General features: G+C 38.1%; 1 protein-coding gene across 4 annotated transcripts in view; it reads right to left on the reverse strand.

The window, feature by feature from the left end:
- Positions 1-21,261, reverse strand: part of CCSER2 (coiled-coil serine rich protein 2) — a 167,762-nt gene that overhangs the window by 106,657 nt on the left and 39,844 nt on the right. For all 4 annotated transcript variants that reach the window (XM_045293352.1, XM_004712985.3, XM_004712986.2 and 1 more), the window contains exons 2-3: positions 15,107-16,559; positions 13,818-14,014 (exon numbers count right to left, since the gene is read on the reverse strand). In XM_045293352.1, the coding sequence (XP_045149287.1) occupies positions 13,818-14,014; positions 15,107-16,520 (1,611 nt within the window). In that variant the 5' untranslated portion in view covers positions 16,521-16,559. The remainder of the gene's footprint in view (positions 1-13,817; positions 14,015-15,106; positions 16,560-21,261) is intronic.

The raw sequence follows: 21,261 nt of genomic DNA on the forward strand, positions 1-21,261 counted from the left end.
AAAAAAAAAAAAAAAAAAAGCTATACAACTCTTATTTGAATACTAAAAGAGTCCCAATGGCAGAGCAGTTACAGCACAGCTACCAGAGAGCTAATCCAATTCTGGCCTACCAATTCAATTCTCAAAATAAGCCAAGAAAAACATAGATCACAGAAAAGTGTCTTTCTTTGATTACTGTTGTTGTTGTTTGTTATGTGCCATCAAGTTGGCTATGAACCACAGTGACCCTATGTACAACAGAATAAGCACTGCATGTTCCTGTGCCGTGGTCACAATTGTTCTTTTTCCTGAGCCCAATAATACAGTCACCGTGTCAATCCATCTTGTAGCGGGCCTTCTTCTTTTTTGCAACTCTTACATTTTAGGAAGCATAATGTCCACTTCCAGGGACTGGTCTCTCTTGACAATATGTCCAAAGTATGTAAGACAAAATCTTGCCATCTTTCCTCTAAGGAGCACTCTGGCCATTAATTCTTCCAACCCAGACCAGTTTTTCCCTTTAGCAGTCCATAGAACTTTCAATATTGTTCTCCAGTCCCACAATTCAAATGCACCAATTCTCCCATGGCCTTCTGTATTAAATGTCCAACTTTCACATGCATATGATGGTAGGGATTACCTAAGTCCTCAGAGTGACATCCTTGCTCTTCAATACTCTGAAGAGGTTTTGTGCAGATTTACTCAATGCAACATGTCTTTTGATCTCTTGACTACTGCATCCATAAGCATTCCTTGTGAATCCAAGCAAGACAAAATCCTTGACGACTTCAACCTTTTCTCCATTTATCTACTGATCCATTTGTTTAGGATTTTTGCCTTCTTTATATTGAGTTGTTATCCACACTGAAGGCTACAATCCTTGATCTTCACCAGCAAGTGTTTTAAGTCCTCCTTACTTTCAACACACCAGGTTGTGTCCTTTGCACATTGCAGGTTGTTAATAAGCTTTCCTCCAATTCTGATGCCACCCTATTCTTCATATAATACAGCTTCTCTGATTATGTGCTAAGCATACAGATTGAAAAAGTATAAGAGAGTACAACCTTGATGCACACTTTTCCTGATTTAAACCCATGCAATATAGTCTTTTCTTCTGTTCACACTACTCTTTGATCCATAAACAAGTTCTACATGAGCACAGTGAAGTGTTCTGGAATTCCTACTCTTTTCACAGTTATTCATAGTTTATTCCACACAGTTGAATGCTTTTGCATAGTCAATGAAACACAAATAAACATGTTTTAAGTTCTCTGTTTTGAAACCAGATCCATCTACCACATCCTCTTCTTCATCTGGCCTGAACATCTGGCAATTCCCTGTCAATGTATTGCTGCAACTGTTGTTGGATGGTCTTAAGCAAAATTTTACTTATGTGAGCTATCAGTGCTATCATTCTATAGTTTGAGCATTCTGTTGGGTCACCTTTCTTTGGAAAGGGCACAAATATGGTCTCTTCCAGTCAGTTGACCAAGTAGCTGTGTTCCAAGTTTCCTAACAAAGTCTAGAGAGTGCTTCCAGTGCTGCTTCAGCTTTCTGAAACATTCCAATGGGTATTCTTGGAGTCCTGATTTGGCTAATACATTCAGGGCAATTTGAACTTCTCCCTGCACCATCATTAGTTCTTGCTCATATGCTACCGCCTGAAATGCTGGAACGTCGACTAGTTCTTTTTGGTACAGTGACTCTGTGTATTCTTTCCATCTTCTCTTGACGCTTCCAATATCATTCACTAGTTTGTCCATAGAATCTTTCAAAATTGCAACTCAAGGCTTTGTTCTTGAGTTCTTTCAGTTTAAGATATGCTGAGCGTATGCCTCCCTTTTTGCTTTCTAATGCTAGGTCCTTGCACATTTCATTATAATATCTGGCTTTGTCTGCTCCAGTTGCCCGTTGAAATTTTCTAATCGGCTCCTTTACTTCATCCTTTCTTCCATTTGCTTAGCTCCTCTATGATTAAGGGCAAGTTTCAGAGTCTCTTCTGACACCCACTTTGATATTTTCTTAATTTCCTATCCTTTTAAGGAACTTTTGCTTTCTTCATGAATGATGATTTTGATGTCTTCCCACAGCTCATCAGCTCTTCAGCCATTAGTGTTCAATGCATCAAATCTGTTCTTGAAACTCACAGGGGATAGACTCAAGGTTGTATTTGGGCTCCTATGTACTTGTTTTAATTTCCTTCAGCTTTATCCTGAACTTGTATATGAGCAATTGATGGCCTATTACACAGTCAGCTCCTGATCTGGTTTTATTAAGCTGATATTGAGCTTCTCCATCTTCTCTTCTCAGATATGTAGTCAATTTGATTTCTGTGTATTCCAACTTGGGAAGCCCAAGTGTATAGTCACCTTTTGTGTTACTTAAAAAAGGCATCTGCTAAGAACAAGTCAGTTTTTCAAAATGCTACCATGCAATCTCCAGCTTTATTTCTATCACCAAATCCATATTTTCCAACTACCGTTCCTTTTGCTGTGTTTGCAACTTTTGTATTCCAATCGCCAATAACTATCATTGTATCTTGATTGCCTATTTGATCAGTCTCTGACTGAAATCATTGACAGAACTCTTTAATTTCTTCATCACTTGTTTTTGTGGTTGATGCTTAAATTTGAGTAACAGCTATTTTGATTGAATCTCTAGTCGTTGAGTTGTGATCCATATTGAAAGCTGCAATCCTCAATCTTCATCAACAAATGTTTCAAATCCTCCTCACTTTCACCAAGCAATGTTGTGCCATCTGTAGATCAATGGATGTTATAAGCCTTCCTCCAAACTTGATATATTATTTAATATCTGTCTTATTAATCTGATTTACTAATCAGATTTTAATATCTGATTAGTAATATGTTACAAAAATAATATTTGCCCTTTCAGTTTGTAAAACTGAAGTCCTCTTGCTTTTCCATCTGGTCATTCCTCTAGCTTCCTCTCTAGCTACTTGCCAAGACAATCTTGGTGCTGTTAGCTGCTTCAAGCCAGTTCTGACTCATAGCAACCCTATGTGCAATGGAACAATGCAATGCCCAGTCCAGTACCATCTTCACGCTGTTTTTAAGTTTGACCCTAATGTTGCAGTTACTATAACAATCAGTCTCTTTGAAAGTCTTCCTCTTTTTCACTGACCCCCTACTTTAGCAAAAATTACATCCTTTTCTCAGGACTGGTCCCTCCTGATAACTACAATGCAGGGCAAAGTTTCACCATCCTCAGTTTTAAAGAATAATGCTGTTATTTGTCATTTACATCATGATTTTGTAATATTTCCATGCATTGTACGTATTGTTTCCTATGTCTAAAATGATCTCTCCCTATTTTCCTAGACCAGTTAGTCAACTTTATATTCACTTTTTACAACTCAACACAGAAACTTATGGAAACACACACATACAGTGTTTGATGTCCTTTCTGTGTTATTTTGAAACCACATGTACACTAAGCATAGCATGATACACCTGTAAACCTATATAATGATCATCTCTTTATTACATCTCCATCATTCATCCTAGACCTGGACCTCATTTTCAACAAAAGCATCCATTTCTGTATCCTCAGAATATAATATGATGCTTAGAACATAGAGGAAGCTAAAGAAACAAATTGTTCATTGAACTTCACATTGTTAACATACTTCACTTACAAAAGGTATTAATATGGAATCAAAGTACAATTATGTTAAAAGACTCACAATAACTATATTTGGTAAATTTAAACTATTCCCCCAAATTTAAGAATTACATTGATAGATCTAAAAGAAACCAAAGTAATTAAATACACTTCAAAGATTCCCTATACTGGCAAATAAAATGTGAATTAAGAAAAATTTATTATCTTTATCTCACTCATTCTGCTTTATCTGTAAAACAATTGAGTTGCATTAAATTTTTCAATGACTTGAAGTTCTGTAATTCTGTGTCAAAACACAGCTGTAAGTAGCAATGAGATTTCTAGTTACCTATTATCGACTGCCTCAATTTTCTGTAATCTGCCCCTTTGCTATTACATTTTATCCACACTACATTTTTAGCTACTTGAAGCTTGCTATTATGACACGTGATACCTTAGAAACTTACTTTGTAAACAAGTTATGTCACAATGCATATGGGGGGAAAGTCAACAGTATTAAATACTTAAACTTTAGTTTTTCATTTATTATTATTTAAATGACAATCAGGGTGTTTTATTTGAGCAAATATTTACTGACACTTTATTAAATGCCAGAAACCTAAAGGATGAGTTCAACAAGATGTCAACTACATTCAATATGTATTATATGAACCAGAGAGGCAGATTTGTAAAACATGAGGATAGGTTTCAGAGAGATGAGTGTTAGGGAGTGTTAGGGAGTTACAAGTCAAACATACAATTTAGAATAATGTAGATAATGAGAAGGGAAGCAGCCACATCAATAAAAAACTCTGGACAACTATGCCTTGTAAATCCCGTTTCCAAACTGCTCCTCTCCATAGCACTGCTCTGCAACCAACTTAGCCCAACCCACTACCTTGTCTCATTTTATACCTAACCTCCCAGCACCTTGTCTATCTCCCCTCTGGTTTCATCTTCAGTGTTTTAAAATTACAAATACAATCATTTGAAAATAAAGACTGATATAAATGTGTGAGTGATGTATGTATACCAAAACAAAACCCACCACCATCAAGTGGATTTCAACTTAGAGTGACCAACAGGATAGGGTAGAATGGTCCCTGTGAGTTTCGGAGGCTGTAACTCCATATATTCCCTGATTTTGTCTACTGGGATAACCTGCTAGCAGATATTTCTCATTAGCAGTGAATATAATTAATAAACAACAAATACATCAGTGAGATCAAAAATTAAGGTACGACCAATTGTGTTAAAAACTTTCAAGAGTTTCAATTTCCACGATGGTTCTCCATATGTACAAACCCACCAGCAGTGTGAAGAGTTACAATCCCTGCAGCACTTACTCTTTTTAATTGGGCTAGAGTTGTGGGAGTTGTATCTCTTCATTGTTTGGACTTGTACTTCTGGATGGCTAGTCAACAAGCGCATTTCCTCATGTCCTTGTCAAGTCATTCCAGTATCATCCTCTGCGAACTGCTTATTCACGTCCTTCCCCCACCTTTTAAAGGTTTTTTTTTTCCTTACTGTTTTTTTTTTCCTACAGTATTCTGTAGATTTTAGTAATTAGTCCTTGGTCCATTGTGTCATTGCTAAATATATATTCCAAATCTATGGGTTCTCGTTTTCCTTTTCTGATGAAGTCTTTGATGGACACATGTTGTTTTATTTTTATTCATCTATTTTGACTTCCACTGTGTGTGCGTCCTTTGTTACATCTGGTAACCCACGGATACCCTGCACTAGCGCCCTTAGGTTTAGCACAATTTTCTCATTGATGATCCTGGGAACTTTGGGTTTTAAATTAAGATGTCTGATCCACCTTGAGTCCATTTTTGTGCGTAGGTGAGGTATGGGTCCTGTTTCATTCTTTGGCAAATGGGCATCCAGTATTTCTAGCACGGTTTTATGAGAGTATCCCCTTCCCACGTATATGGGCCTTTGTCAAAAATCAGTAGTCTGTGAGACAGTTTTAAGAAAAGTCAACTAAGCTCACATGAAAGAAACACACCAACCTCCAAGATCTAAGGATTGTAAATTACATAATCCAAATCTGAAGGAGGGAGTACTATCAGAGCTTAAATTGTGAAAATCTACTGTGCAGAAAGCAATGGATGACAGTAAAAGCTTTCCCAAAATACATTTGCAGAATCTACAGGGAATAAGCCTCTGGTGATTTCCCTCTAATAATAATTGAGAGATGGGAATAACCTGGTTATCAGACGGAGTATTAGAGAGACAACTCTAGCAGATTAAAATGATATATCTGACTTAATGCTTAAATCCTTGTCATTTGATCTCCCTTTTTATACTTGGTGTGGCTGTTCTGGTTTTTAATATTTTATGTGCTTCTTTTTATATGTATATATATTGGCCACAGTTGGGCTTTGGGTCTCCGCTCACATCACCACCCCATTCTCACCAATGCATTTTTGTCTGTTTATTGTTTGTTGTGAATCTTCTGATGGCCGTTGCCCAGTCTCGATGACACCTCACAATTGCACTGGTGTGCTTCTTCCATGTGGTCTTGTTGAACAGGTTCACTGTTGGATGGCCACTTGTTTAACTTCAAGCCTTTAAGACCCCAGGCACTATATCTTTTAATAGCTGGGTACCATCCTGTCTTCACCACATCTGCTTATGCACCCATTTTGTCTTCAGCAATCGTGTGTGTGTGTGTGTGTGTGTGTGTGTGTGTGGTGGGGGGTGTGTGTGAGAGCATCACAGAATGCCAATTTGTTAAACAAAGGCCTGTCTGCAACCTCAATATATTGCCTTATAAATATATGCACATAGGTCAATACCTCTATTTTTATGGATTAATGTATTTACGTAAGTGCACACTTCTGTTAATCTCCCTAGCTATACCTTTGCTTCCTAGAGCTTACCTTTGTTTCCTTTTGCCTCCTCCTGCCCCACCATCACTTTCCCCCTTTTTCCACCTCTTAGTACTTCCTCTCCGCTGGCTTGGTGTTGCTCTAATACTCACAGGATCTCTACCCTTTCCTAGATGTTGGTTTTGATTCCCTATGTAGGGAATCCCTGTAGGGTCACATTTGGGCACTCATATATTTATTTTTTTATTTGAAAATTTTCTTCAGCTTCAACTTGTACTTGCATATCGTCTACTAAACAATTCCAGAGGTCCTCAAACTTCTTAAACAGGGGACCAGTTCACTGCCCCTCAGACCCGTTGGAGGGCCGGGCTACACTTAAATAAAAAACTATGAAGAAATTCCTATGCACACTGCACATACCTTATTTTGAAGTAAAAGCAAAACGGGACAAAAACACCCAGTGGGCTGGATAAATGTCCTCAGCGGGGCTGCATGTGGCCCGAGGGCCGTATTTTGAGGACTCCTGAGTTAGACTCTTGCCTTTATGACAAATGTAATCAATGTGATTACTGTGTTTTCTTTCCTGTAGCAGTTCCACAAGTAGAGTTACAGCTTATGTTGTTGAGAGAAGAAAAAGTATTCAAGATGATTAAGCCACTGCTTTTGTAAATTTATGTCATGCTCTCTCCAGTATGGTATTTATCAACGCAATATTTTCCTGCTACTAATACTTATTTCCATCTTTCTCATTCTAACCACCAATAATCATCAATTGACTAAATATTTTATCAATTTCAGGCTGAAAAACTTAATAAAAATGTTCTTCATCTTTGAAAGCATTAGTCAGTGTGTAAATTTGACTATTACTTACTTTAATTGATCTTCCTTACAGTCTTTGGATATTATCTGACCACAGACAGCACTGTACTTTAGGACAGTACATGAAATGTTCTTTTTGATGATGAATGCAACACCATTCTTCTTCAATCAGTCACTTCCAACATTATAGACCATATGATCATTCCATTCTAAATGACCAGTGCCACTCCATTTGGCTAATTAAGACCTAGGACATTTATATATATGCGTTCTATTTCATATTCCCTAGAGTATTGATATTTATGTCCTTATTTTCAACATCTCTAATTTACCTAGATTCATACTCAGTACATCCCACATTCCAATTATCTATGTTGACCATGTTTCTTCTTATTTTGAGTAGTTTCACAATCTATATTTGTCATTAATGTCAGCTTTACTTTTGAGGAGGAAGCTCTTCTTCCCAAGTCATGCATGAGTATCTTCCACCCAAGGGGCTCATCTTCAAGCACTGTATCAGACAACATTTAGTTGCTACTCATAAGGTACAAGACAGTGTTCAGTTGCTATTCATAAGGTTTTTACTAGAAATAGATTGCCAGGCTCTTTTTCTAGTCTGTCTTAGTCTAGACGCTCCAATGAAACGTGTACATCATGGTGTTTGAAGTGTTGGTGACATAGCTTCCAGCAACCTACAAGCCACTAAAGTACAGTACAGCAAACTATCAGACAAGTAGTGGAATAAAAGCATGGAGAGGTAAGAGAATGAAAGAAAGAAATGGGAAGAGAATATTCTAGGATGATGGACATATTCCAATGTCAGTTGACTGTTAAATGAATATACACGTTTAATAAAATACATTGAGCTATCCAAAGAAAATCTGTGTATTTTATCTTTGGTAAATTATACCACAACAAAACACTTTTAGCATTTAAATAAATAACTAGCCTAAATTCTAGAACCAGGCAAAGCATTCAGCCTTACAAATCTGTTTGTTAGGAACCAGGACAAATTAAATAACTTCCATCAGAATGTAAATCAACATCTGCTTCCCACAGATAAAGTCTTGCTATGGAAGCAATATCAGCTGAATTAAACAGTGGGTTGACATAAACTGTATCAGGAGATAACAACATTCTGGTGAAAATCTTCATCTTAAGCACCATTTTAAAACAAAACCCAGGGGAGCAGGTCAGAGGAGAGAAGGAGTTTAGGTGACAAGAGATGGAGAAGATCAAGAAAAATAAGGAACACGCTAGAGTTCTTGGGTTAAGTTAGAACTATTAACTAAAGCTCCTTAATTTTAAATTTTGGGGGAAGAAACAATGAAATATGAAACAATTTAAATTTTAAAAATAAAAGGACAAAATGAAATACAAAACATATATAAATACATTAAACTCGTTAAAATAAGAATATATATAAGATTTTTATCAAACTAGCTATTTGCCATATATCAAAAAGGTTGAAATTATAGTAATATTAATATTTGAAATAATAAGAGCTTCAAATTTAAAGTTGGATTGGGCCTAAAGGAGATCACTAAATAATGACTTAAATGTCCAATTCACTAGGAAACTACTGAAGAGGTGCATACGTAACAAAATAACTTTAAAATATACAAGGCAAAAAATCAATAGCACTTCAGAGAAGTGGGTGATACCTACAGTAAACACTCTTCTCAATTTTTCCATCAACAAGACCCTCTCAAATATATCCTCCCTCCAGTGTCCTCGATTAAAAGCCAAGTAAAGAAAAACATACATCTTTTTCCAAAACACAGATTTACCATTTTTGCTGTATCCCATCATAGGTGTAAGAAACTAATTAGCAACCTTTTGAACTTTTAGAGAAAGCGACATGCATTGGAGTGAAATCCAAAAGGTCCACAGGTCAAAACCACCAGCTGCTCCTCGTGAGAAAGATGAAGCTTTCTACTCCCATAAACAGTCTCAGAAACCCACAGGGTTCTCTGTGAGTCGGCATCAACTTGATGGCAGGGAGGTTGGTTTTTGGTTTTTCTTTGGCCCTGAAGAGGCCAGGCGGTGCAGTGGTTAGGCAATAACCTGCTAACTAAAGGTGACAAGTTTTGAACCCATCAGGAGCTCCAAGAAAGCAGTGTTTCTCAACCTTCCTAATGCCACGACCCTTTAATACAGTTCCTCATGTTGTGGTGACCCCCAACCATGAAATTATTTTCGTTGCTACTTCATAACTATAGTTTTGCTACTGTTATGAATCATAATATAAATGTGATTTTCATTGTTACAAACTGAATATAATTAAATATAATTAGAGCATAGTGATTAATCACAAAACAATATGTAATTATAAAAACTGTGAAATATGTATGTGTTTTCCAATGGTCTTAGGCAACCCCTGTGAAAGGGTCATTCGACCTCCCCCAAAGGGGTCGCGACCCACAGGTTTAGAACCGCTGCCATAAAGATTTACAGCCTCGGAAACCCTTTGGGATAGATAAACACTGTCCTATAGGGTCACTTGAAATCAGAATCAACTTGACATTCATGATTTTTACATAGCCCTGATGAGAAGCTTAAGTGCTTGGCTAATAAAAAGCTCCTCCTCACCCTCACCTTGAAAAAGACCTGACAATCTGCTATAGACTGTAGCATGGGAAACCCTATGGAGCCGTTTTACTCTATCACACGGGGCCTCTATGGGTTGGGATCAACTCAGCAGCAGCTAACAGCATTTGTCCCTAGTTACAAGAACAGTGAGTGAACTCAGGGTTGAGTTGGTCAATAGCTAGCTGCTTTGTCTTGTCCTAAACAGCATATTGCTGCCATCTGCTGGGCACACTGTTCATTTCTACTTTAAGCATCTTAGTTACACATATTTTTAAGTTCTATTCGCACATAAGGTCCTAAAAAGAACAGTCTCTGAACTTCCTTTAGCTAATGAAATAAACTCTTTAAATGTGTTCCACACTCTGTTTGTGCAGCTTTAATTAAGTAGCCACTGATAATAATGTTTATGTTTTCCAAGTCACAGGTTTATCTGAGTGTAGAAAATTACACTGATTGAAATTTAATACATTCACAAAGACTAACAATTTCCCTATGCAACTACTGGAAAATCCAATTTTACACAGTGAGTAACTACAATGAGTCACTCTGAACACAACATTTTGGTCATATGGCACTTTAATCCTTATTTCTTGCCCTTTTCCCTATCACATAAATCCTCTGAATAATGCAAACAAGCTCTCCATACACAGGCCACTGAAAAACTTCTCTTCTATGTCACTTCAATTTGACTTCTTGGTCTTTTTGACTCCCTTGAAATGTTTTAATTTCCATAAGAAAAAATGTGCACCAAGAATTAATGAGGGCTGATCGTACAATTCTTCTTGATATGATTTTAACTACTAAATTGTATGATATGTGAATTGTGTCCCAATAAAACTGTTTTTAAAAAGAATTATGGATAATATCTTTATGAAAAAATTCTACAAGCAGTTGACTTGTACAGTTAGTAAAAACTGTTTCATCCTAAGCAATCTTTTAAAAATCTAAAAAATGTGACAACTCTTCAATGAGTTCATGGGAAAATTCCATTATCTTTCTTTTTTATCTTTCTGTTAACTTCTTGAAGCTTCTTCATACAGCCATGTCTCTACTGGGGGTAAAAAAAACCACTACATTTTTATCACACTGCATGTATTGTATTTCAAGTGAGCTATTTCACAAAATAATTGATCCTGGATTGAAATACTATGACAAAGATAACTATCTACAAATTACTTTTATACACCATACAAAATAAAAATCCAAACATGGTTTTTTAGTACATGTTTAAAATAGAACTTTTAACAATAATTTTAAAGTAATCACTTAACTTCTGCGATCTCTCCTCTGCCACATAAACATGGCATGAGTGTAATCTGACACTGCACCAGTCTCAGATTCAGGAGAGAGAACTTCAGGAACAAGTTAAGGCACAGTACTGCAACCTCACTGTCACTCATTTCTAGTTATGTGTTGATGAGAGAGCTTATTGTGCCAGCCTGGCTGATAAACGCAGGTGGGATTGACTGAGGGGCGGAGAGATGGATGGCTTGGTGAGCCTTGCCTTTCTTGTCTCTCGCTCTGTGATCATCGGACCAGTGTGCGGCTGCCTTGCTTGTTCTGTGCCTCAATTTAAAGGCTACACTACCTGTGGGACGCCTAGCCTGTGGACTGTGTCGCTGTAAGTTGAGGTCCCTTTAAGACTTCTCTGGGGTTGGGGCTGGCGGTTGGTGACCTGCCTTGTGATTGGCTGCTGTGCTGACATAGCCTAGCTCTCTCTACAAATAGAGAAAGATCTGGCATCAGACAGAGACTTGAAGGACTGCTAGTCTCTCAACTTTCTCTCACAGACGTGAGTTGCACTAACCCATTTATAGTGCTTTCTAATTTAACTGTTTATTTCTTGTATTGTATATTTATCTGTATATGATTTAACAGTTCATTTCTCGTTATATATCTAATTATCTTTATAAATAAATATATTATATTATCAGGAATTTGGTTTTATCTCTCTAGAGAACCCTGTCTAACACAGTTGACTATAAAAAATACTTGTGAAATCTTACCTAAAAGATGTTCTTCGAAGGGATCAGGTATCAGGCATCAAAGAACAAAAAAATCGTATCACTGTAAATTAGGGTTTGTGCAGAGTGGAGACCCAAAGCCCATCTGTAGGTAACTGGACACCCCCTTAATGAAGGGTCGCGGGGAGGAGATGAGCCACTCAGGGTACAGGCTAGCAATGATGAAACATACAACTTTCCTCTAGTTATTAAATGCTTCCTCCCCCCCACCCACTATCATGATCCCAATTCTACCTTACAAATCTGGCTAGACCAGAGGATGTGCCCTGGTACAGAAAGGAACTGGAAACCCAGGGAATCCAGGACAGATGATCCCTTCAGGACCAGTGGTAAGAGCGGTGATACTGGGAGGGTGAAGGGAAGGTGGAGTAGAAAGGGGGAACCGATTACAAGGATGTACATATAACCTCCTCCCTGAGGTATGGACAACAGAAAAGTGGGTGAAGGGAGACGTCGAACAGTGTAAGATATGAAAAAATAATAATAATTTATAAATGATCAAGGGTTCATGAGGGAGGGGGGATGGGGACAGAGGAGGAAAAAGAGGAGCTGATATCAAGGGCTCAAGTAGAAAGTAAATGTTTTGAGAATGATGATGGCAACAAATGTACACAATGAATGTGTGTATGGATTGTGATAAGAATTGTATGAGCCCCCAATAAAATGATTTAAAAAACAAAAAAATGTTCTTCTCCGCGGGCAAGCAAGGCCCTGCTCTGTCCTGCATACCCCCTCTCTCTCATGTGTGTATATAGGCCTCTTCAGCAACCGGAGGACAGGGTCCTCTCAGTCCTCTGAAGATAGACCTTCTGACTTCAGAATCCCTGCTGTGATCCTCTCACTGTTAAATGAATCAGCTCATAGCCTGTATAGCGGATTTGTTCAGCTCTTAGCTGCATTCCTAGCGGTAGGCTTCTGCCATCACTGACCCTACCACAGGGCCTCTTCCAGGCCTCTGTCTTCTGCATAACAGCCATAAAATGTGTTGACTATTTTAAGAGGTTCTTTGCTTCCTCTCTCTCAGCTACTCTCTTCTTTCTTCTTGCCTTTATCTCCATTCCTGCTTCTTCCTTCCTTCTTTTTACTGTCTGTCAACCCCTGTGGGGTCCATATTAGCTCATACACACACACACACACACACACACACACACACACACACACACGAAAATTGGTGAATTTCAAGGTATGGCCCATCCACCAGGACCATGAACTGACCAATTCCTTCTTGGTAGGTCACAGGCACTTCATTTGCATGGTAATCAGTCACTTCTTTGCATAAACATACTGAACAATGCTAACACAATCTGTAACATAAACCAATCAAAGTACAGGCTACAGTACAAGGTGAGACAAATAGTATGAAACTACCAAGTTATTTTCCGCTTACTAAGGAAATGTCGATCAACTTGGACAGAAGTAACAGGCCCTCTGGGATAGAAAACTTGGCAAAAGTACATTCCTCAAAGTTTAAGGAGAAAACCTCTCATGAAGCATGGGGAAATAACACACAGAAGAAATAATTTCAAACCAGATTCCTAAAGAAGGAATAATTCTGTCCTGGAGAAAGCACAGTCAAAAGGCTCCTTAGCAGGAAGAATGAGGCTAACCCTGCTTATATTAGACATGCTATCGAGAGGCTAATCCCTGTAGAAAGATACCATGCTTGATAAATTAAAGTGTTAATGAAAAAGAGAAGATCTTCAACAAGTGGACCGACACAATGGCTGCAACAATGTGCTCAAACATATGCACTGTGAGTATGGCACAGTACTGGGCAACATTTCACTGTTTAAGTCAGAGATGATCCGATGGTACCTAACAACAAAGGTGAATTCCCAGTTCTCAAAGTTAATTCATAAGGTTAAAAAAGGTAATGAAAAAATGTAATCATCATTTACAAATATAATGTAAAGTTTAAAATGGAGTATAAATCCATACATACTATACTGTTCATCTCAGAGGACTCATAGCTTCCAACAGGATGCACATTTCCAATGGGCTCCAAGCCTTCTTCATCCCACATGTATGTTCCATCAGAGCTATCAGATGGGGAGAGTTCAAAGGAAGAACCAGCTCTGTAATCTGTGTCTGGTGAAATCAAGTTATTCCCAGCAGTGTGCTTTGTACATTCACTCGTGTCTTCAATTGAATATTGAAAAAGGAAGCGAAAAAGAGCAATTATTAATTCATAAAAATAAAATTGTTGCTAAATCTCTAAAAATGTACGCTCTAATATCATCTATTACAGCAAAAAGGGTTGGCAAAAGAATATTCCAAACTGTAGAATTTTTTAAATTCTATTAAAAATGTCAAACAGCAAAACACAAAATCTTAAAAACTTTCTGAAATATTTTCCAAAAGGGATTAAGAAAAATTAATTTATCCACTTTTCACTTCTAAAATATCTCTAGACATATAAATAAAAATCTTTTATTGCCCAAAGTATTATTTACGTTTAACCAGAAAAAAAACTCCTTCTTCTGTGGGTAACTATAGAGTATGTAAAGCAAGAAACTGAATTCTTCCTTTCAAATATGAAAAGTGCTTGGGATAAAAAAACTCATTAGGTTGGACATAACTGTATGATCTTATCTAACCTTCCTTATAGCTTTAGTCTTAGCATATAACAATGATCCATTACCCTAAGAGAAGAAATAGTTTTATGGTATATCACTGATCAGAGAAAGTTGGGGAAAAAACAATTTTAAAATACTGCCTACACTGAGTAGGAGTAAGTCTGTATATAATAACCAAGAAGAGGTGAGTAAAGAGTTTTGTTATTGATATTCTTGGTAAAAAATAGTATGAGGTATAAAAGTTACTGAGTAAGGAAGACAAATGTTTCCCTTCTTAAATTTTATCTGGATCCATACTCTCCTTCTAATATGCATTTAATATAGATTACAAACTTGATAGTACCTTGTAATTTACTGGGGGAAAAAAACCCTCCCCAACCAAACTGACTGCCATTAAGTCGGTTCCAACTCGTATCCCTGTCGGACAAGGCAGAATTGCCCCCATGAGTTTCAGAAACTGTAGCTCCTTATGGGCATAGAAACTTCCATGTTTCTCCCACAGTGCAGCTTTCTGGAACTGCTGACCTTAAACAGTTAATAACCCAGCAAGTAACCACTGTGTTCCCAGAGCTCTCAATTTAGCAAAAGATAATGCTAAATAATTTAGATTATAAAGCACCTAGCAGCAAACAAATTTTAAGATATTAATATTTACCAGATACGTTTATATCTATCCATTCATCGGTTTTACTGAAAGATTTCTCATTTTCCGTGGGGGAATCCAATATATCCTTTGGAGGTATCTGTTCATGCTTTTCTTCTTTGAGAGAAACTTCCTCTGGAGTTACTTGAGTTCTGTTAGAGTCTTCAATATCTATAAAATCATCACTAAAATCTTCACTTAAATCATTCTTATCAGAAGATGATAAAGAAGACAAGGAAATGTCATCCACATCATCACTCAGATATCTAATTTTGGCATCATTCTTCATGGTCTGGTCATTTTCTGTTCGGTAACTATCATTTTCAATTAGTTCTTGGTCCTTCCTTGTAGCTTTCTCATTAGCCAAATCTGTAGCACATTCCTCTACACACGTGTTAACAGGTGTGTTTTTATTACCATCAACTGTGATACTCCCAGAAAATGCAGGTCTATTGGATTTCAGTAAGGAAGGATGAACCATCCTATAACCCAAAGTGGAAGTTATACCAGAGCCATTTGATAGAGTCAACTTCTTTCCACTAGCAGGATATGGCCTGTTATATCCATACCTTAAATGTTCGTTCCCATTGAGTACTTCCGATTGTCGGGAATTTCTTGTTAGCATGCTTGACTGTAGAGGCACTCTAATGTGTAGGTGTTGGTTCTGATAAGGCTTAGTAAGATCTACAGTTCTGTTGAAGGAATGTGATCTGGTGATAGATGATGGTGGAAGGAATGAATTCTGAATGGAATGTGAAAAACTTTGTGACCTTACCATTTTTTCACAAGCAATAGATTTACTGTTGTCTGGGGACTGTGCTAAGCTTTCTCCAGAACTGCTTCTAGTAACATAGGAGTTTGCCCTAGGTCTTTGCATGCTACCAGCTGATCGAGTTCCATAAAATCCATTCAACTGTGATTTGGGAGCACTGACTGAAGAATAGGAAGTTCTTCCTAATAATGTCCCTTTGGTGAATTTACCCAAATTTGATGGTCCAGACAAAGACTTCTCATTTAACTCCTCTGTAGATGATACAAACATAGTGGATGGCTTTGCTACCTTGGATGTGAGGACAGAAATACTTTTCAAATTTCCTCTTATCCTACTTTTATCAAACACTCCTTGGGTAGGCGCATGTTTTTCAGAATCAATTAATTTATCAAGTGAATTCTGAGTATCAGGCTCTCCAGCACTTTGTTCACTGAGTTGGTATCTATTTGCCTTTCTCCAATTAAATGAACGAGACAACGCACAATCTGAGCCATTGTTTTTGATGAAACTTTTTACATTGCTACTCTTGGAAATGTCTAAGAAGGTGGCAGGTGTCCCATTTGGCATTGGTTGCAGTGTACTTCTTCCGGATTTTGTTCCATACTTTGGCAACTTCGAACCCAAAAATGTCTTGATATGAGTTTTTTCTTCCATGAGCTATAAGGTACATTTGTCCTTAAAGATTGACAGAATCTGTGAAAGGGGGAAAAAAGGAGAGTCAATATTACTAAATATGGACTAATACAAGGATTTTTACATAAGAATATCAAAACCCTACCGTCATTGAGTCAATACAACTCACAGCAACACTACATAGGGTTTCTCACCCTTGTAACTCTTTACAGACTCAGTCAGCCTCATCTTTCTCCTGTAGAATAGTTGGTTAAGTATGAACTGAAACCCTGTGGTTACCAGCCCAGATCCTTAATACAAATGCATATAGCATTTACACAATTAGATTCAGCAAAATTAAGAACTACTACGATTCTTACAAAATTCTTCTTAGATACTTAGTGCATTTGTTAAATATTAGAAGAGTATTTTATAAACATTTTCATAACCCTGGGTTATAGATATTAAAGTCCATAAATAATAAAATTAGGTTATTAAATTTGACTGTCTTTTAAAAAAAATTAATATTGTCAACTCAGGTACAACAATTAGTCTCTATTCACCAAGAGCAGCAGAGGAAGAAGTAGAGTCAAGAAGAAGGAAGTAATGTAATATGTGTCTAATTGCCTTCAAGAATACTGCCTTCCTTGCCATGAAACTAGAACTGGATGGTGCCTGCCAGCATTCATTCATTGCCATTAAGTCAATTCCGACCACTGGGACCCTATTCTAAACATTTAATCAAAGATTCCATTGGACACCTCTAAATAAAAGAGGGAAAATAACAGAAAAAAATTTCAAATTCTCATTCATCTAGAGTCCAGGGGTCCTCAAACTGCATCGAGCGAGCCACATGAGGCCGGCTGAGAACATTTATCCGGCCCGCCAGGTGTTTTTACCCTTTTTTTTTTTTCACTTCAAAATAAGATATATGCAGTGTGCATAGGAATTTGTTCATAGCTTTTTAAAAACTACATCCCGGCCCTTCAACAGGTCTGACGGACAGTGAACTGGCCCCCCATTTTAAAAGTTTAAGGACCCCTGTGCACCATCCACTGTCTCCCTTTGCCCACGTTTCCGTTGTTCGTGCCCCTGGGGGTTGTGTGGGGGAGGGTGGTATTATGTGTAGATCATTGTAGTTAGTTTCTCTCCTTTCTCTCCCCACCTTCCCCCTTCCCTCATGGTATGGCTACTCCCATTACTATTCCTGAGGGTTTTATCTGTCCTGGATTCTGTGTCGAGAGTGTTATCTGCATCAGAGTATATGCTCTGGTTTAGGAGGATTTGTAAACTAGAACTATTATCATGATAGTGAGGCGCGGGGTGGGGGTGGGGGTGGGGGGACGGATCATTCAAGAACTAGAGGAATTTGTGTGTTCCCTCAGTGCTATTCTGCACCCTAGCTTACTCTGGTTTTCTATAACCTTGAATTACTAGTATCACAAAAGGTTACAAGAGGCTTTCTGAGTAAATCAGACATATGTAAGCCATAGATATGTGAATGAATTTTGAGCCCACACTTAATTCTAGCCTCAATCTAAGAAAAATTTAGTTCTTATGACATGGCCTTGCTTGACGCTTGCCTCATGAAAAGATCACTGGAGATAAGGGTGCTACTGCAAAGTGTGGTGAAGAAAGCAGACAGTGCCCTGCTATCAAAAAGAATAGTTAGTCTTAAAGACTTGTCTAAAAACAAGCAGCCATTCCGAGGCATCAACATGGAAGAAGTACACCAACCTGTGTGATCCAAGGATTATAAATAATAAAATCCAAATCCAAAGGAGGGAATCATGTCAAAGCTAAACTGTGAACATGTAGTTTGTAGAAGGAAAACAGTGGAAGTCCAAATTCCATTTGCAGAGCCCCTACATGGATTAGCTTTCGGTGAATCCCCTTTGAACATAGTTTAGGGCTGTGAATAAACTTTCTAATCAGACAGAGAGCAGTGTAAACTCAATTATGGTACCCTATTATTTGATGTCCCTTTTGAACCATTTTTAAGTTGTTTAATTTTTTAAAAGTGAAGGGTAAATACACATAGATTGAGCCTCCAGTGAATATCCTCTGGCCATGGACCAGTGATATGAATAACTGCTATTCTGCAGAATGCAAGAGAAAGTAGACTGTTGCAGAAACAGGTTAAAAGGTAACACCTTGTGATAGTTAGGTTTACTGTGCAAACTAGGTCAACAGGAACGTGTGGATGGAAGTTAAACAGGTCGCAGCTTGACTGGAGGATAACCAAATAAAGATAGCCAGCATCCCTCCTCCCTCTTGCTTCCTGGTGATAAGATCATCATGCCGCTGCTTTGACTCATTCTCTGCCTCAATCTATGTCTTACACTACCTGTGGGCCGAGTCAACCCATGAATCGAGGCACTAGAGCTTGCGGCTCCTTCGAGACCTGCTTCACCACATTTACATTCCTTGAGCTTGAGGCTGGTGGGTCCTGTCACCCTGCTTGAGTTTGAGAGATCCCATGGAGCCTGCTTCACTAAGCACGGGAGCTACTGACTGTTGCTGACACACCTGCTGTCTGCTACATGTGGGCAAACTATTCCTGCCTTGCTTGAGGGAAGAATCCTTTGTTGGCTTCCTTGACTTGGAAGCCCACGGGAGTTGAAGGACTTCCAGTATATTAACTGATCCATGAAAGTGAATTGAACTGAGCCCTCTGTACTGCTGTGTGGACTAATTAGCTGTTACGTTCCTTCTCACTGTGTAAACCTATCCTCATATATAATCCTAAGTGTCCTGGCTTTATTTCTTTAGAGAGCCCTGCCTAACAAAGACCTTATCATTTGAGCTCCCTTTTTTCCCATTTAAAATTTTTTTCTGGCTTTTGATAATTCCTGCTTTCTTTTTGATTGGGTTTTTTTCTCTGGTTTATATTGTTTTTGTTGTTTCTTAATTTTTTGCGGGGTAAGGAGAATGTTTTCCAGTATCTGAAATTCAGGATGGGTAAAACTATAGCAAGAGCAACTGGATTAATGGCTCATTGGACTGTAGGGGAAAGGGCGGGGTGGGGGATGTGTTGGAGGAAAATGGGGAGCTGATAGCAGTGAGTACAGGAAGAAAGAAATTTTCTGGTACTGACTGTGGTGATAATTGTGTAACTCTTTAAGATACGACCAATTGAAGTGCATGATATGTGTATTATATGTCAATAAAACTTTTTTTTAATCCTTTTGATAGCAAAATTGACAGGATAAATCAGGACCCAAGGACCATCAGAAATAAACAGAAAATGCCCGGGGCTCACAAATCTCACACAGAGCAGCTCTTCAACCACTAGCATTCCACACAGGAACCTTCACACAACTGAGCAAAACCAACTGAAAAGTTTCTTGGTCATGCCAGCCATCAGAGGAAGATATTGGCAAGTGCCTACAAACCAATTTGCAAACCTTTCAGAACTTAAAACTGTAAAAGAGTTGGTGTACAGAGAAAGATTAGAGGTTGAAGTTGGGTAGTAGCAGGGGAAGCAATTACAAATTAAAAATTATTTGGGAAAGGCAGGGAGAAAGGAGGAAAAAAAATTACAGGCAATTCCATCCATCATTTACATTAAGAACACACTATAAGGTGCATTTCTGTGGGAACACATACTTTTCTGAAAGAAAAAAAAAATTAGTGCATACATACCTATCATAATAAAAACATGTTATCATGAGTGTGATAGTAATATCAGAAATATATGAAGGGCTTCAAAGAGTTTAAGGAAAATAGAAATGAAATATGATATTTTTTACACAAAGTTTTTAAAGCCCTGTTGTAGGCATTTTTCCATATAAATTCAACTACTCGAACCATTGCTTACCTAAAACTGTAAGAAAAACCTAGCAGGTTCAAGGTGGGTTGTCATTTGATTTTTCAAGGGAAATTTTGACTTTACTTACTCACTTATTGATCACCTTGTTAAATACAATTTCACATACCACATATACTCAAGTATAAGCTGACCCGAATATCAGCCAAGGAACCTAATTTTACCACAAAAACTGCATTAAAAATGTGCTGAAAAACTTGGCTCATACATGAGTATACACAGTATACACAACTTTGAAGAAATTATTAGTGGGTAACTATGGCCTAAGAGACCCTGTCATGCCTGGGATGCCTTCCATAAGCCACTCCAAAAGTATGTCTGAGAGACAATCAACTCGCCAAGGGTCTACACTCCCATTCTAATGCAATGCCTGGGTTGAGTTAGAGATGGCTTGAAGCAATGGTGATCTCACAGAGGTCTCAGGAGGCAAAAGCAGTGGATAATGGCCTTAATGTACTGGGAGGTCAGTAAGGGGAGTTGAATAAGGAGCCACGTGGGGTTGCAGGGATGAGGTGGGTGGAAAATGAGCATGGTCTTCACCCAGGGTGATGGTGGACAACACTCAACCATCACCAGCATCACCACCAACATCCCCAACTCCCATGGGATAACCCATGGTAATAAAGTGGGTCACAAAATACCCTGGGTATCTTGAGACCCACTGGATAGCAAGTAATCAAGTGTCACATTTGAGTGAAATTTGATTGTGCCATGTACCTCCACCAAAGAACCTTTCCCTGCATGGGTCTGGCAAGAAGATAGGGTAAGATAGTGATAGAATTCGCTTGTGTGGCCTACGTGATCACGAGGTGCCAAAGGGATCAGTTATCAGGCATCAAAGAACAAAAAATCATACCATTCTGTGCTCACCTCCCTGACACGATTGCTGAAGACAAATGGGTGCATAAACAAATGTGGTGAAGAAAGCTGATGGTGCCCGGCTATCAAAAGATA

The sequence above is a fragment of the Echinops telfairi genome, unplaced genomic scaffold, assembly GCF_000313985.2.
Source record: "Echinops telfairi isolate 266 unplaced genomic scaffold, ASM31398v2 ScPeMD7_2010;HRSCAF=2546, whole genome shotgun sequence".
Taxonomy (NCBI): domain Eukaryota; kingdom Metazoa; phylum Chordata; class Mammalia; order Afrosoricida; family Tenrecidae; genus Echinops; species Echinops telfairi.